The 14,988-nt window shown below is 26.5% G+C and overlaps 2 protein-coding genes across 3 annotated transcripts in view; both read right to left on the bottom strand.

Annotated features, from left to right (window-relative positions):
- LOC132923699 (tyrosine-protein kinase transmembrane receptor Ror-like) overlaps positions 1–14,988 on the bottom strand; it is a 67,809-nt gene that overhangs the window by 3,581 nt on the left and 49,240 nt on the right. For both annotated transcript variants that reach the window (XM_060987643.1, XM_060987634.1), the window contains exons 2-10: positions 12,621–12,723; positions 12,508–12,551; positions 10,329–10,697; positions 6,741–6,810; positions 4,717–4,816; positions 777–1,013; positions 561–717; positions 252–491; positions 33–187 (exon numbers count right to left, since the gene is read on the bottom strand). In XM_060987643.1, coding sequence (XP_060843626.1) covers positions 33–187; positions 252–491; positions 561–717; positions 777–1,013; positions 4,717–4,816; positions 6,741–6,810; positions 10,329–10,697; positions 12,508–12,551; positions 12,621–12,723 — 1,475 coding nt within the window. The remainder of the gene's footprint in view (positions 1–32; positions 188–251; positions 492–560; positions 718–776; positions 1,014–4,716; positions 4,817–6,740; positions 6,811–10,328; positions 10,698–12,507; positions 12,552–12,620; positions 12,724–14,988) is intronic.
- On the bottom strand, positions 1,487–2,576 carry LOC132923709 (uncharacterized). Its single transcript, XM_060987650.1, has one exon. The coding sequence runs from the start codon at positions 2,510–2,512 to the stop codon at positions 1,733–1,735; it is 780 nt and encodes a 259-aa protein (XP_060843633.1). The 5' UTR covers positions 2,513–2,576; the 3' UTR covers positions 1,487–1,732.

Raw genomic sequence — 14,988 nt, 5'->3', positions numbered from 1 at the left:
TAGTATGAATATATTTTATTATATTCAATTACTTTTTGATTTGTATAAGGAGGCAGCCTACGACGTATTGCTGAATTCTGCCGCTTACTTTTTCTTCGAATACAGCAAATTACCATTACCACCAACACAATAAATAAAGAAATACTGACTGTGCTTACAATGAAGATTGGTAATTGTAGAGTTCTCACTGAACATAACATGACAATTTTTAAATAAAACTCTTAACTATTTTCTTTTATAAAATAACTCACTGCAATGTGGAACATCACAAATCACTTTTTTCATTTGACCTGTGTCTGGCATTTCAACAACACACCAAGGTTCATTTTCTTCAGATCCTGGATTGCGACAGAAACGATGACCTCCTTGTAGTTCCTTATAATCAGATGTTTTTACAATTAACTGTTGACTCCAACGTACACATGATAGATTTTGATATGATGATGTTGTACCCCGATATGAAACTCCTAATCCCCAATAACACTTTTCATCTGAAAAAAAAAAATCAATTTTTATAATGTGCTAATTGATAATAATTTACAGTGTATTTGTTATTTTACCATCATTCACTTCTGGTTTCTCAATACCGAGTTCAAAACAATCAGTTTTTGGTAAAGAAGAACAATTAGGTAAATTAACAAAACGTCCAAGTAAATGATGTTTTTTGGCAATTGCATGCTCTTGACTACAAATGTCGTTTTCCAATAGTTCACAGTCCTATAAAAAAAAATTGTATAAATAATATAGAAAGCTATTATTGAATTAGGGAAACAAACCTCTTGGCACACAAGCAACGGCTTAGGTATAGTCTTATCCTTTCTACATAACGGATAAGCAGTATGACAAATGGAGGGTACAGCATATTTTGCACAACCAGCTGTCATATCAGTAGATCGTGTAATCACCTTAAAAGCTGAATTTAGGTTTCCTTCAATAAGAGCCTGTGAAGAATTTGCGGGTATATACACATTTTGACCTTGTAAGTATTTTGAACAATGTGAACCTTGGTACATCTAAAATTAAAATATATTTAATTATTAACTAGCTATTTAGAATTCCTAAATGAATATTATAATTCAGATGTATTTTTTCGATTAAAAGACAAACTTAACATATAATAGCTAATAATAACAATTCATATTAAAATGATAACTTGCACTCTAAATTCATGAACTCTAACTAATACTGATATATAGGTACATATTTTATTTATATTTATATTCAATAAGGTCAGTAACTACCTAATAATATTTGGGTAATAATTTTGTAAAATATAATTATTAGGTTTTGATTAGAGAATAAATGTCTCGTTTATTATTGTTTCTATAATTTATTTTATTTAAATTTAAATTTATATTACCATTAAACACAAATAAATTAAGTACAACAAATTTTTCCAATTCAAAGTCAAATTATTAATAGTTGATGAATTATTTAATGAAAAATTTCTGGTTAATATTTATGAATACTATATAAATGTACACATTGAACAATAGAATATAAATTTATTAACCCTATTTTTTAATCTACTAAGATTATTAAATACAATAATTATACAATCTTTCTTAAAATTATATTTTAGTTTTAATATTATTAATATAATAAGCTATTATTATGAATTAATTAAAAAAAAGGCATTAAAAGGTTATAATATTATAAATTAAACAAAACCAAATATGTATTTTTTTATATTATATAATGAAAAAGTAAGCAAAAACAATTAAAATAAATATTAATAAATACGATGGCGTTTTGTTTTATACCATGCTGTCAATGCAGAAATACTATTGCATTTGCTTCTTAAATATTCATAGGTATTTTTTACATACTTAATAGCAATCATATAATCACGAAAAATAATAGAATTTGTGAGATTTCTCTTAGCAGTACTTGTTTCTTGCCGAACTTCATTAGGAACTTCGTCTCTAGTAATATCTTTTGGTTTCTCTTGATGTGTAACTTCAATGTCATCACTGATCTCACATAAAAGTTGCTGCAAATCATTCTTACAGGTGGTGAAATTATCATGAAATTGATATTCTAAAGAATCATTATTACTTGCATCATCAAGCAACATTTCAAAACCAACAGAAACTCGTTGTAATATTTCATGACTGTATTTTAATTCGCTGGGAAATGAACGTGAATCCAATGATGATTGTGACATATTATCTTCAGCTTTATTTAAAAGTCGGGGATTCATCCAATTATTATTTTCATTCATCCACCTATCATAATGTGCATCATAATCAGAACTGAATGTTTGTTGAATGTACTCATGTTTAAACTGATTAATATTTTTTTGACATTGTTTTGCTATTGTTAAAATACGATCCATGATACCAGCATCAGAATCATCGTAGTCTTCAGAATTATTTGTGTTGTAGCCACATGGATTAATCCAAAATGGGGAATTATTTTTTGATTGATTATCATTCACCAGGTTGCATAAAACATTAGTAGTAAAATGCAAGTATAATAATAAAGTATACACTAAACTTACTTTCAACATTTTGAATAAATTTAGAAACAAATCCAAAAATGTACTATACCAAGACAGAAAAAATATATTTATTTTATAATGTAGATTTAATAATTGTTATTTATAATTTGCAAAAATTAGTAATTAGAAAGAAGAAAAACAAATGTTTAAACTTATTCAGGTGTTTTTACAAAAAACATAATGGATTCATTTAATTTAATAATAATTTACATAATGTTTTTTTTTTTAAATTTTTCATTTAGTGTTTTTTTCCATAACATTTTTATTTTAATAAATTATGTAAAATTTTGAACATTTGTCTCATTAAATGGCATACATTTTAGGTACTTAAGTAACTAAACACTTGTTTTTCTTTAAAACTCAAAGAGAAAATAGATATGAAAAAAACAATTGTATTAAATTATGGTAGGATGTATACTATTTTTTTACATAATCTATGTTACATGATTTTATTCAACTAATTATAATATATACATTTTTTCAGTTATAATTTTTACAATAATAACCATAAATTCATTTTTATTTTCATTATGAGTGTAAAATAATGCTTAATATTTAATTATTAAAATAATATATCTATTATCTATAAAATATTTAGTACGTATTATTTGAATACATTTTAAAACTAAATTATGTTTAGTTAATTTAGATATTAAAATAGATTTATAAATATTATTTTTGATAAATAGAAAAGAGCTTAAAAGTTGATTCCTTACTTATATAGGGTCGAATAAAATACATTTATTATGTTTTAATCACCCTAAAAAAAATTTTATTTTAATATTAAATTTATGTCCATAACTTTTAAAAACAAAATTAATATTTTAAGATTTTAATTTTTGGTACAGACTAATTAAAAATGATAGTGTTTTTTTTTTTAAGGAATATTGAAGAACTTACGAGGATATTGTTTTAGTCGTATAGGTAACTATGAAACTTGGGTAGTTATGCTAAAAGATTAACTGTTAATGAAAAATTATCAAACCACCCAATTAGTTTGTCTCAGTGAGGAGCCAATAATAAAGATTAGATGCACATTTTCAAGAGGTATTTTAAAATTTAATAATTTATTTAACATTTTTCTAAGCTAAGACCTTATAACTTACAACTCATAAACAAGAAACATTAATGTGATATCAATTAAATTTGTAATTTTACATAAAAAATTTGTATATTTAATCTATTTTTTTTTATACAAACTTTAGTAATTTATTTTGAATATTTTATAATAGAATTTTTATAGAACCAAACAAACTTGTTCTTAAGAAAATTGCAAATATATAAAAGTAGCTAACAATACTCAGCATTCCTATTTACTTTAAGTTTAAAATATGAAAAACTTACATCAAAATTTTTTTAGTATTGTAGAATATAGATTACTGAAATACTGACAAAATTTTATAAATCATTATCAAACTTATTGTAGTTAGAATAAATTGTATTAAAATAATACATGATCTTGTATATTTATTAATTTTATCACATTAGTTGGGTATCAAATTTGAGTATATTTTTTAGAGATGCTAAAAAAATTGGGGAAAAAAATCTTAAAAATTGAAAAATGAAAATATCAATGAATAGCTTGAACGTACATATATAATAAAATAATACTAGTAAGAAACAATAACAAAACCAATAGTTTAATTGTAATGTTGACTAAATTGTAGAGCATATAATAACAAGGTAGACGACACCAGATCATTTGGCATAAATGTTAATTGAATGTATTAGTATCAATGAAGAACCTACAGCCAGAGGCCTAAGCCCAAGAGGCAAATAATGTACTTTAATACAAAAAAAACTTAGTGATTTGAAAATAGGCTCAAATAAATGGCTAAAGCAACAAAACAGTGGATTTTATGAGAATTCTATTATAGTAATAGTCTAATAATGCTAGTTATCATTTAATTTAAGTAAATTTGTTTATTATTCTTTATTTAAATATTATATACTATAACATAATGTTAATGTTAATATATAAGTACCTATATGTAAATACAATCTTCAATCAATGTTAACACCTAACATAATACTAAGAAAAACATTTTTAAATAAGTAATGATCGGTATGGCTATTATTTAGTTGACATAAATACCTGAACTATAGGTATTATTAAAGGATCATAATATACCTTATATATATCTTTAAACAAATATCAACAGTTATATGATAAAGCAACATCTAGTCAGATATATGAAATAATAAATACTTACTTGACATATTGGGTAAGTTAAAACTTGACTGAGCTCTGGAATAGTATCGAGTGGACTTTGCTGTTCATTAATTCCAATGTGCGAATTGATTTTGGTTTCACTAAAAACAATAATTTCAATCAAACCATAAGTAACTGCAAGTGTTTAGTCAATAATGTGTAAATACTTTTTGGTATAGTTTTCAGCACAACATGCTAAAATAGTTGTTATAAGTAGAAAAATCAAGTAAAACATTTTCAAAATGGTCAGTATAAAATAACCAAGTAATGATTAAACTAATTTATGAATAAATCCATTAAGTAGGCGAATGACAATTAGTAGAAAATATGTCTAGACATAATGATCTGATAATGAAAATTTTAATAATATTTATATTAATAATTGTTGCATAATGAATATTAATAATATAGATAAAATCACTACTATTCACAGACTACAGTAAATAAGTATAAAGTTTTGGTCTTTTGATAATATTATATTACTTGATACTTCTTTAATTCACTGATTTAACCATTTTAAGCTCAAAGCCTCAAAGTTGATACTACAATGATTTTTGTATACAACTTGGCGCGCATGCGCAGGTATATATTATTATAATCGTTGGTCTAGATAATACCTGTCCTGTTCCATATTGGTCACGTATGTATTTATAACGTCTTTGGTATGATTTTATCAGACCGAACGGCGGTAAATTCAAATTTAAAATGGTGGCTGAAGCAGCATGCATAACATTATTTAAAATTCCGATTGAAAATACATTCGTTCACGCCGTAAAAAAATTTAATGATTTAGAGCAGCAGTACCAAAATCTAAAATTATTTAGCGACAGTTTTTAAGATGGATTTAAGTCTACACTTCCATGCACACTCACTGATAATAAACCATATGTACATAAATGTATCAATCCAAACTATGTAAATATATATCTACCAGCTATGTTTTTAATAAATAAAATAATACTTTAACTAAACGGTATGGGCTTTTTATCGCCATCACTATAGGATGCGTATCGTCCGGCTATCCGTGTACATAGGTAATCGAAATAATAATAGGTTGTTATAATATAACATTCGTAAAAAACTAATCTTATAGTTTAACTGTTTTTTTATATATATAGCTTGAAAGCGTGTCCTAATTATTTGAAACAACAGCGATTTCAATATAAAGTTAATTATTAACACAATTTGGTAAATCTTGACTCAGGGCTCAGATTCAGGGGTTTACGCACAAAACACGGAGTGAATGTTTAGCCAAATAAGCAACAAAAATAAATAAATAGATTTTTAGAACTAGCATACACGGTGGAATTTATATGGCGAGCAAAGCGAATAATAAATAGACCAATTTTTGATGTGTATAATTTTGAAAAAACGTGGAAGAATTTAGCTTCCGTCTTAATTTTTCTCTGCATGCGTTTATTACATTTTTATTATTACCTAAATACTTTTTTTTTTACTTATACATTTATAATATTATCAAACTATTTATAATTTTTTGGAATATTTAATAACACAAATTAATTACTTTTACCCATATTATACTGTTTATTATTATTATTAATATTAATAATATTATAGCTGGCAGAACAATAATAAATATAGTACCTGTAATTAAACATATTATTAAGCAACTAAATTAGGTAAAGATCATTAATTTTGGTGAAAAAATAAAATTATGTTAGATACGGACACAGTGCATTTGGATATGCCCATGTTTGTTTATAAAAATCTAAATCAAATTCGACATTCGACTACTCTTATAAAATATAATTATATAGCTGTAACAGTATAATATGTATACGTATTGTACTAGATATTTATTTATTTGCTAATGTTTAGCACTTTTTAAATTTATATACATGTTAAAAATCTTAAGTCCTTAACCTCTGATTATGCTTCTAGTTTTTTCTCAAAGTAGAAAAACTATTTACTTTTCTAATGAGATACAAGAGTCATTTGGATCATTGGACCTAGTTAGCTTAGATAATATAGGTAGTATCACATAGATATCATAAAATCACTTACCCTTCTAGTACTACTGGATACTGGTTTGAAAATCCAAAATGAGGTATGTCTATACTGGATTCATCATGGCCTATAAAATAAAATGGATTTTATTTACGTACATATAGATAATATTTAGATATAGTCGCAAATCACAATAATACGTAAAATATATGTGTTCCTACTGAATATTAATAAATATTATTATATACGTTTTATAAATGTCTCAACAAATATATAATATATTAAATAATATGGAGGACTTGTATAACCAGAAATAATTTATAAACATTGCTGCACGAGGCTAAGATATTCCTAAACTATGATCACTTATACCCTAATCAGCTATTACACTTATAAGTACCGTAAGTACTAAGTACTCAGCCTAAAAGATATATGTTGAATTTGGAAAAGAGGATTAATATTATATTAAATTACCGAAATTATTGTATAAAATGATCGCTTAAGTTCATAAATACCCAATATTGAATATATTATAATTTATTAGTTTCACTGCAGACTGCAGTTTATATAATATGGTATGCGGCACTCTGCTCTATATCATAGTCCTCTAACATGATAGCAAATTATAGGTACATTAAAACACATACATATATGTATACATATTTCAGTCATTAATTACTGCCTATGGAGGAGAGTTATTTATGTATATTATACGTGTATAATTTCGATGCGGTCTAGTTTCATCCTTAACCCTGTAATGTTAGAACGTAGAAGTGTATGAACACAGCTTGCATAAGGTGTTTCTATTAATGATCGTATTTGCAATTAGCGAAGAAAATAATAAGTTATACTCGCGGTCAAGTTGGGTTACCGAATAAACAAATACTACATGTGATGAATTCACCAAAAAAATACATGTAAAATTTATTGGTAATAAACGAAACACATAAGTTAAAACATTAAGCTTGAATTTATTTATCGAGTTTGCCTTGTTTGATGTGCCCGATAACACCGTGCGAAAATTACAACTTTACCATAGGTGCAAATTATACTCGGTACTGATTACTGACATATCGTTATTTCTTTTTTGTTACAAATATAAGTATGTCAGCAGATTATGAATAGGTAGGTAAAATTGAAAACGATTATGTAAAATACAATTTTTAAATAAATATTTCAAGGATACCTACTTGATAATTTTATACGATTGCGGGCTGCGCGCGGTGTCTACATCTTCTACTACATAATAAAGAAAATCGTATACCCATCAATGCATTATGCATATATTATTAAGCTCGTGTAGTTTATATAATGTGATTACGGGTTTTCGAAATAACATCGTTTTATACAAAGTATATACCTAACTTTAATATTGTATAATAGGGAAGCAGTTAAAACGACAATGTTATTAAACCATCGTTTAAATCTGCAACAAACTGACACACGGTTATAGATATGCAATCCTTATTATTCCTTAAAAGTTAAAACTATAAATGAGTCAACAGGCTTTACTTAGGATTACGGTTAATGGGTAGTTATTTATCTCAGTCGACTTTTATACATTATACTGAATGCTTCGTTACAATCTTTCATATATATTATAAGGAGGTATTTTTTTTTAACATATTTTTTACAAAAGTAGCTTAAAAATATTAAAATAATACAAAATATGTATGTTTGTATTAATGTATGTTTTGAATTTAACTCCATCATATCGCATCTGCAGAAGTTCCAGATTTGGGTGTCTTGAAGTTAAAAAATTGAGTGGTAAAAGGTGTCATGAAATTATTTAAAATACAAAGCAATCATTATATTTTTCAAAATTTTTAAAAAAAAACTGAAGTTTTTGAAATGCATAGCGCGGGTATTTTTTATTTTTGTGTAATATTATTGTAATATTCAATCTATTTTAATGGTGATACTGAGTTGGTATCGATATCACCGAAACGCATTAAACACGGAGCATTACAAAATTATCACTCCACCACTGAATACGATAAAATTAAATACTATTATTATTGCTTTGGTAAAATATATTTTATCTATAAAATATTTACCTACAACTAAAAGCCTAAAAATGTCACTATAATAATTTATAATATTAGTTTAGTCTTTGATATCAATACGATACATATATGTAGGCACTACAGAAGTATCTTGTAATTATTATATAAAATTATTAATTAAAATACATTTACTGTTAAAAAACGAAGCTTGGAAGTAGGCGATATCTTACAGGGTCACGACTCATGAGTCACAAAATGTTGAGAACCTTGGTATTACATAATATTATATTAAGTTTAATTACAAGAAAATAAAAATAAAACTATATACATTTGAATAGCTGCAGTGAGAAATGTATTTTTAACTTCTTATGCTTTACCTATTTTATTCTATAGAGAACAAATATATATTACTATGGTTTCTGGGTAGTTGTTATAAATTTTAAATAATATATTACGTAATTTTTCGAGTAAATAGAACTAACAACTATATAGTAAATGTTTCCACGGACCAAAGTTCCGAAAACTATACTATTCTCTTACGCAAGTTCACTCATGTGATTATTCCGCATAACAACTTAAATTCATTCATTAATCGGTATTCGGTATGGTTTTAATTGTATAACTATGCTCTTACGAAATGTATACATAGCATAACTTTTGAGTTACTCGAGTTTAGAAAATGGTACGTTGCATTATTCGTACATGTGAAAGTATTGTAAAAACAATTCCATACGTTGTACAAAACATAATATAAATATAAATAATATAATTATTATGCGCCCAAGCAGTGGCGTAGCCAGGGGGACTAAAGGAGCTATAGCCCCTTCCCATTGGCCGTATTTTTATATTGTTTTGAAATATTTAAATTTAAATATGGAAATTGTCTTACAAATTTTAGTTATTTAAAATAGTTAATACAGCAAAACTAACGTTAATATGTTATTATAAATATATTTGTGTTGTTGTTTTTGATTTTAAATAACTTAAGTTAAAAATATTTAGCCCCCACCCCTATAAAAAAATCCTGGCTACGCCTCTGCGCCCAAGCAGCATGAATATACTATAAATAGTGGCAATAATATAACAGAATATAATATTAAACATCAATATAATATATGGTTGTTCAATGTTCATTTATGCATAAACTGCTATGGGTACCAAAAAGTTTTATCTACTGAAACTGAACGTTCAATTTAAAATAAGCATCATTTCTAAGAAATAGAACAGAATAACTAAACGGTTATACTGGGAAGATGCTATAGAGGGTATCTTCAGCTTTTCCACGATTATTCAATTGTTTAACATTTATTTAAATCGTTAATGATTTTACTATATTATTATATTATTATACTTTAAAAATTCTAGGAAAAAAACATTATTTATAAAATAAGCAGAGGTAAAACACAAGTTTACATAATCACTATACTCAGTATATCCACCCACGCCTAAAATGATTTAAAATGTCATCTTAATTAAAATAAAAATTGATTTTTATAGATAGTTATTATACATAATATATATATCATCCAACTTAAAAATTGTGTTACCAGCCCCTCCTTAGAATTTTTGTCATCCTCTACTCGTATAATTAAATTAATATATATATCCAGAGTATATAATACAAAATTTTGGAACTCACTGAAACGGTTGACTTTGACAATGAGTATTGCGGTGGACTGTATTTTTTCAATGCCGTTTGTAGCCTCACACGTGAAAAATCCTTTGTCGTGCACTTCCAGCTTGTTGATCCTTAGCCGAGACCCGAGTCCGTTCTTATGCCTAGACTGGAATCGCTTGACCGTCAGTCGGGGCTTAGATTTTTTCTCACCACTCCCGCCATCACTGCCACCACCACCCCCAACACCGTCTGATCCTCCGACCGGCACCTCGTTCATGTACCATTGGATCCTCAGTGGAGGTGGCTCACCGGTTACTTCGCAATTGAGCTTAACTGACTTGCCTGAGTCTCTTGTAATATTATTCAGTTGCCGAACGAAATGCATGACGCCTGTTTGGGACAGACAAAAATTTAAAAATGGCTTGTAAACACTAAAATCAATTAAAATCTTAAAAATGGAAAAAAAATAGAAAGCGCATGGTTAATAAGTCTTAACTTAAAAGACAAGCACGTTTAACTAGTGCCACAAGTTATTATAATGAATAGGTAATAGGTAAGCAACGTATAATAGGCCATTTTAAGAAAATGCAACAATTTTACATTTTTAAATATTTTCGTTATTTAATAACCCTATAAGTAGGTAGTGTAAAAGTACTATTAATGGTATTGTTACGTAAATACAAAAATATACAGAAAATAATGTTTCACAAGGGAAATAACTACAAAATAATGTATAAGTACTCGAATATTCGAAGTATCAAATTTTCACACGGGATATAATATAACAATTTTATATGCATTAAAAAGCAAAGATGTCTGTATTTTGCCAATAAAAATAAATGCAACATTATATTCATTCACCTTTATAAAAAAATGTAGGTATTGTAATCATTATTTTTCAGTAAAATTGCCTATATAAAACTCCTTTATAAAAAGAATGGGTGTGCCATGTCGTTTTGACGACTCGCCATTTTTATATTATTATTTATTGTTACATTATTTTCAGATAACACATTGGTCATTAATGTAGTATTATTTATAGCACTGTATACAAATTGTAAAAAAAAAACATTTAATGAATTTATATAGTTATATAATAATATAATAAATAAAATACATGTATTATTACAAATATTATAATTTATTATTGTGATTATAAAAAGGGGCTATAAAATTTAAATTATAAAAGTAAAATTCAATATTTTTTCTTTGATTTTATTATATTAAATAAATATGCAATATAATATAATATGCATTTTTGTATATTCCATCAAGTGAGGTTTTACAAAGATTAATTTAGAAATTATTTTTGAGTTAATTAAATTGCGTGATCTTTAATTATCGGTTATAGTAACATTCTAGTACAAAATAAAATACCTACTGGTCCAGCTACACTAATTAAAACGTTAAAAATTGATCAGAAACGTCTTCGTAAACTATCTTAATCCGGTGAAGGTTACAGTTATAGCGTAGGAACGTGCATTGTATAGATCGTATCATCACCAAATACGGGTACTATTATAATATATGTTTATGTTTCAGAAAATTTTTAACGAAGTATATTATTTGAATATATTTATTAGTAACAATAAAGACAAATTTACATAATATTATGTATAGAGATTTATATATTCGTATATTATAGAGACGTATACAAATACAGACGATAAAAATAATTATACTCATCAGTCATCAATGATCAAGGTTGAAATGACAAAAAAAGGTTATTTTTTTATTGTTACTATATATTTTATTATTTATACATTCGATGCTATTTATTATACTGCAGGCTTTAACAATTTTAGTGATTTACTCACGTTCCTCATATACTGTTTGTAATACACAATAGATGGAAGAAATTGAATAATTTTATGTTATACGCATATATTAAAATATATTATAAAATTCTAGAAGTTGATAAAATTTATTAATTCGATTGAACTTAACAATATTGAGTTAAAAAGTTGTATATGCTGCGTTCGGGGAAATGCAAATTGTACTTTATAATATATTTAAGTTTAAACATGCATTTATAAACCGTATTTTAAAATAAGCTTTTAATATTAATAATCTAAATTTCAAGAATATATTTGTAGAGAAACTCACTTTAAAAGTTTAAAACTATGCAAGAGGTGAATGATTTCACATAAATTATTAATTCAATGTTAAAAAAATAAATATATATATAATTTATAATTACTCGATTTGTTCCCTTTTGGTAAAAGGACATCAGTGTTGTCAGTTCTATATAAAATGAAAATTAATTATTAATACAATAAACGTAATTTCTTTACAATGTTATTATTTCATTACTCGTAAGCAGTAGAAGAATTTGTCTCAGTATCATAGTCGTCGTAATTGGAAATGCTACTGTATTCTTCGATGTTTGGTGCCGGTTCTCCTTCGTCCGGAAAAACTGTAAAAATAAAAAAAATCACCATATAATTTAGATAGATGTAAAAACGTTGCAATATATAATATAAATTATTTATGTATTGTTAAATTTATTGAATCGTGTTTCTTACAATGGCATTTAACTGCAATTGCAATAAAAATGTAAAGCCATAATATTAAGTCAATACAATATGTATACTATATAGTATGATGATGGAGTCGATTTTATTGCAGTTGGGTTTATTTTAGGTTGAAAAAAATAATATGTTCATCCGTAGATCCTCGCGGACCAACTAGGGAATGCGAGAAGCTGTGTATATGTACTGCACAACGCAGAGATAAAAATGATAATATTATACAGTGAGTCAGTGAATAATTACACTATATAATATACAGCATACAAGCATACACATAATATAGAAATACGTATGTATATATCGTATGCGTTATAATAAACATGTAACACGATACGTGTTGTATAGAATTTGTATTTTTATTTTTTAGCAAATTGCAGTTTATAATTAACACTGCAAATCGTGCATTTTTCCTAGTTCAAAGCATTTGAAAGCTCAGAAAGTGAAAAGTTCAGAAACCTTTTTAATTGAAATACTTTGCCTTTTGCAAATAAAAATATAATTGTATGACGTTATTATATATATAAAAACTTTGAGTTTATTTCTTGACGAAAGATATCAGTAATATCACATCGGAATTTCACGTAAAAATCAATTTAAAAGTTTAAATATATTTTGCAATGTATAGTGTATACCTATATTCACCGTTTTCAAAAATATATTTTATATATAGGTAGATGTATATAGATACACCAAAGTTTAAACAATGGTGTAATAAAACTAAAATATTATTTTATTTTTTTCAATAACTCGTCAATGACTGTGAATAGTTTGGGAATTTATTTGTTTTAAAAATATTATTTTAATTAAATTTTAGAACATTTTTTTTTTTTTTTTAGAAAGATAGCAAACAAATTATGAACCATACATTTGAAGGTTTGAACGCATGTAAATATTGTACATTATATAGCGTTTGAATCCTCGTACCAAATTATTAATTATATAATGAAGTTAAATATATGACGGATATAAAAAATATTGTAAGTAAAAATGAATACAAACGAAAACTATAATTTCAATTTTAAACCTAAAGGTAAACAATGGCGTTAGAATTTCCGGTTTAAGTATAATACAATATACCGTATTATACGTATGCATTTTTAGAATAGATTGTTACCAGCTACACAGAATACAGATGCCAGATAGGTAGGTAGGTCTGGCGAAGTGCACTATAATAAAGTGTATACTATAAATAATATATCAGTGAGTAGTGCGGTATAGGTAGGGTACCTGACTTATATGGGTCATATGTATAAGTTTATTGTGTACCGTTTAAAAGCATTATTTGAAAAAAAAACCCAACACCACAAAAGCCGAGCTACGTCCTAGCGCGCGCGTACTACAATAATGGATGGTACCCGTCTATAATATTGACGTGCCCTGAAGCAACCAGGTGCCACAGCCAGTACTATACCTATCCACTCCATCTGCAGTATTTTATTGGACATCTGTCAACGGGACAAAAGTCGAAGTGCGTATAGCACAAATAGGTACTCTTTCGAAACGACTACACGCAGCGCTGTTATTTAGTGAAATAATAATAATAATAATAATAACATAATATACGGTGATGGACACGAAGAGTTAACAACAATACGGGCTGCAATGCGTACGTACAAATATAATATACTTCTACATAAGACTTATAATATAGTAAGTATTAGAATTATTGTGTATTTTTGTGTATACCGAATTTTCGTGTGTGTGTGTGTGTGTGTGTGTGTGTGTGTGTTGTACTGTTGTGTTTTTAATCGGATGTGTTCCCATGAATAAAACGAGGACAATGCGTTTCACGGGCCCTTATAGATCGCACCCAAATCGTAGTAGGTAGGAACGTGTTGAAAAAAATTTAGATGGTGGTGAGATTGTAACGATTTACTTTTGTAGTTTCGAAATAGAACGTAGAAAATATAATAATAATAATAATAATAATAATGAATAACGAGTGACGTATAATAAAGTGACACGGGACTTAAACGTGTAAATGTGTAATAGATTGACACGCCGAACTATTATTGATAATGTAATATTATGATGTTCACGCTTACTATTATGTCATTATAATTAATAATATTATATCGTATTGTTAACTTTTTCGAACAGTATACAATATATTGTATATAGTCGTACTATTATGCCCATTGTCGAATGTC

Source organism: Rhopalosiphum padi, chromosome 1, assembly GCF_020882245.1.
Source record: "Rhopalosiphum padi isolate XX-2018 chromosome 1, ASM2088224v1, whole genome shotgun sequence".
NCBI lineage: Eukaryota > Metazoa > Arthropoda > Insecta > Hemiptera > Aphididae > Rhopalosiphum > Rhopalosiphum padi.
The sequence above is the reverse complement of the archived record's forward strand: the minus strand, read 5'-3'. Positions and strand labels throughout refer to the sequence as shown.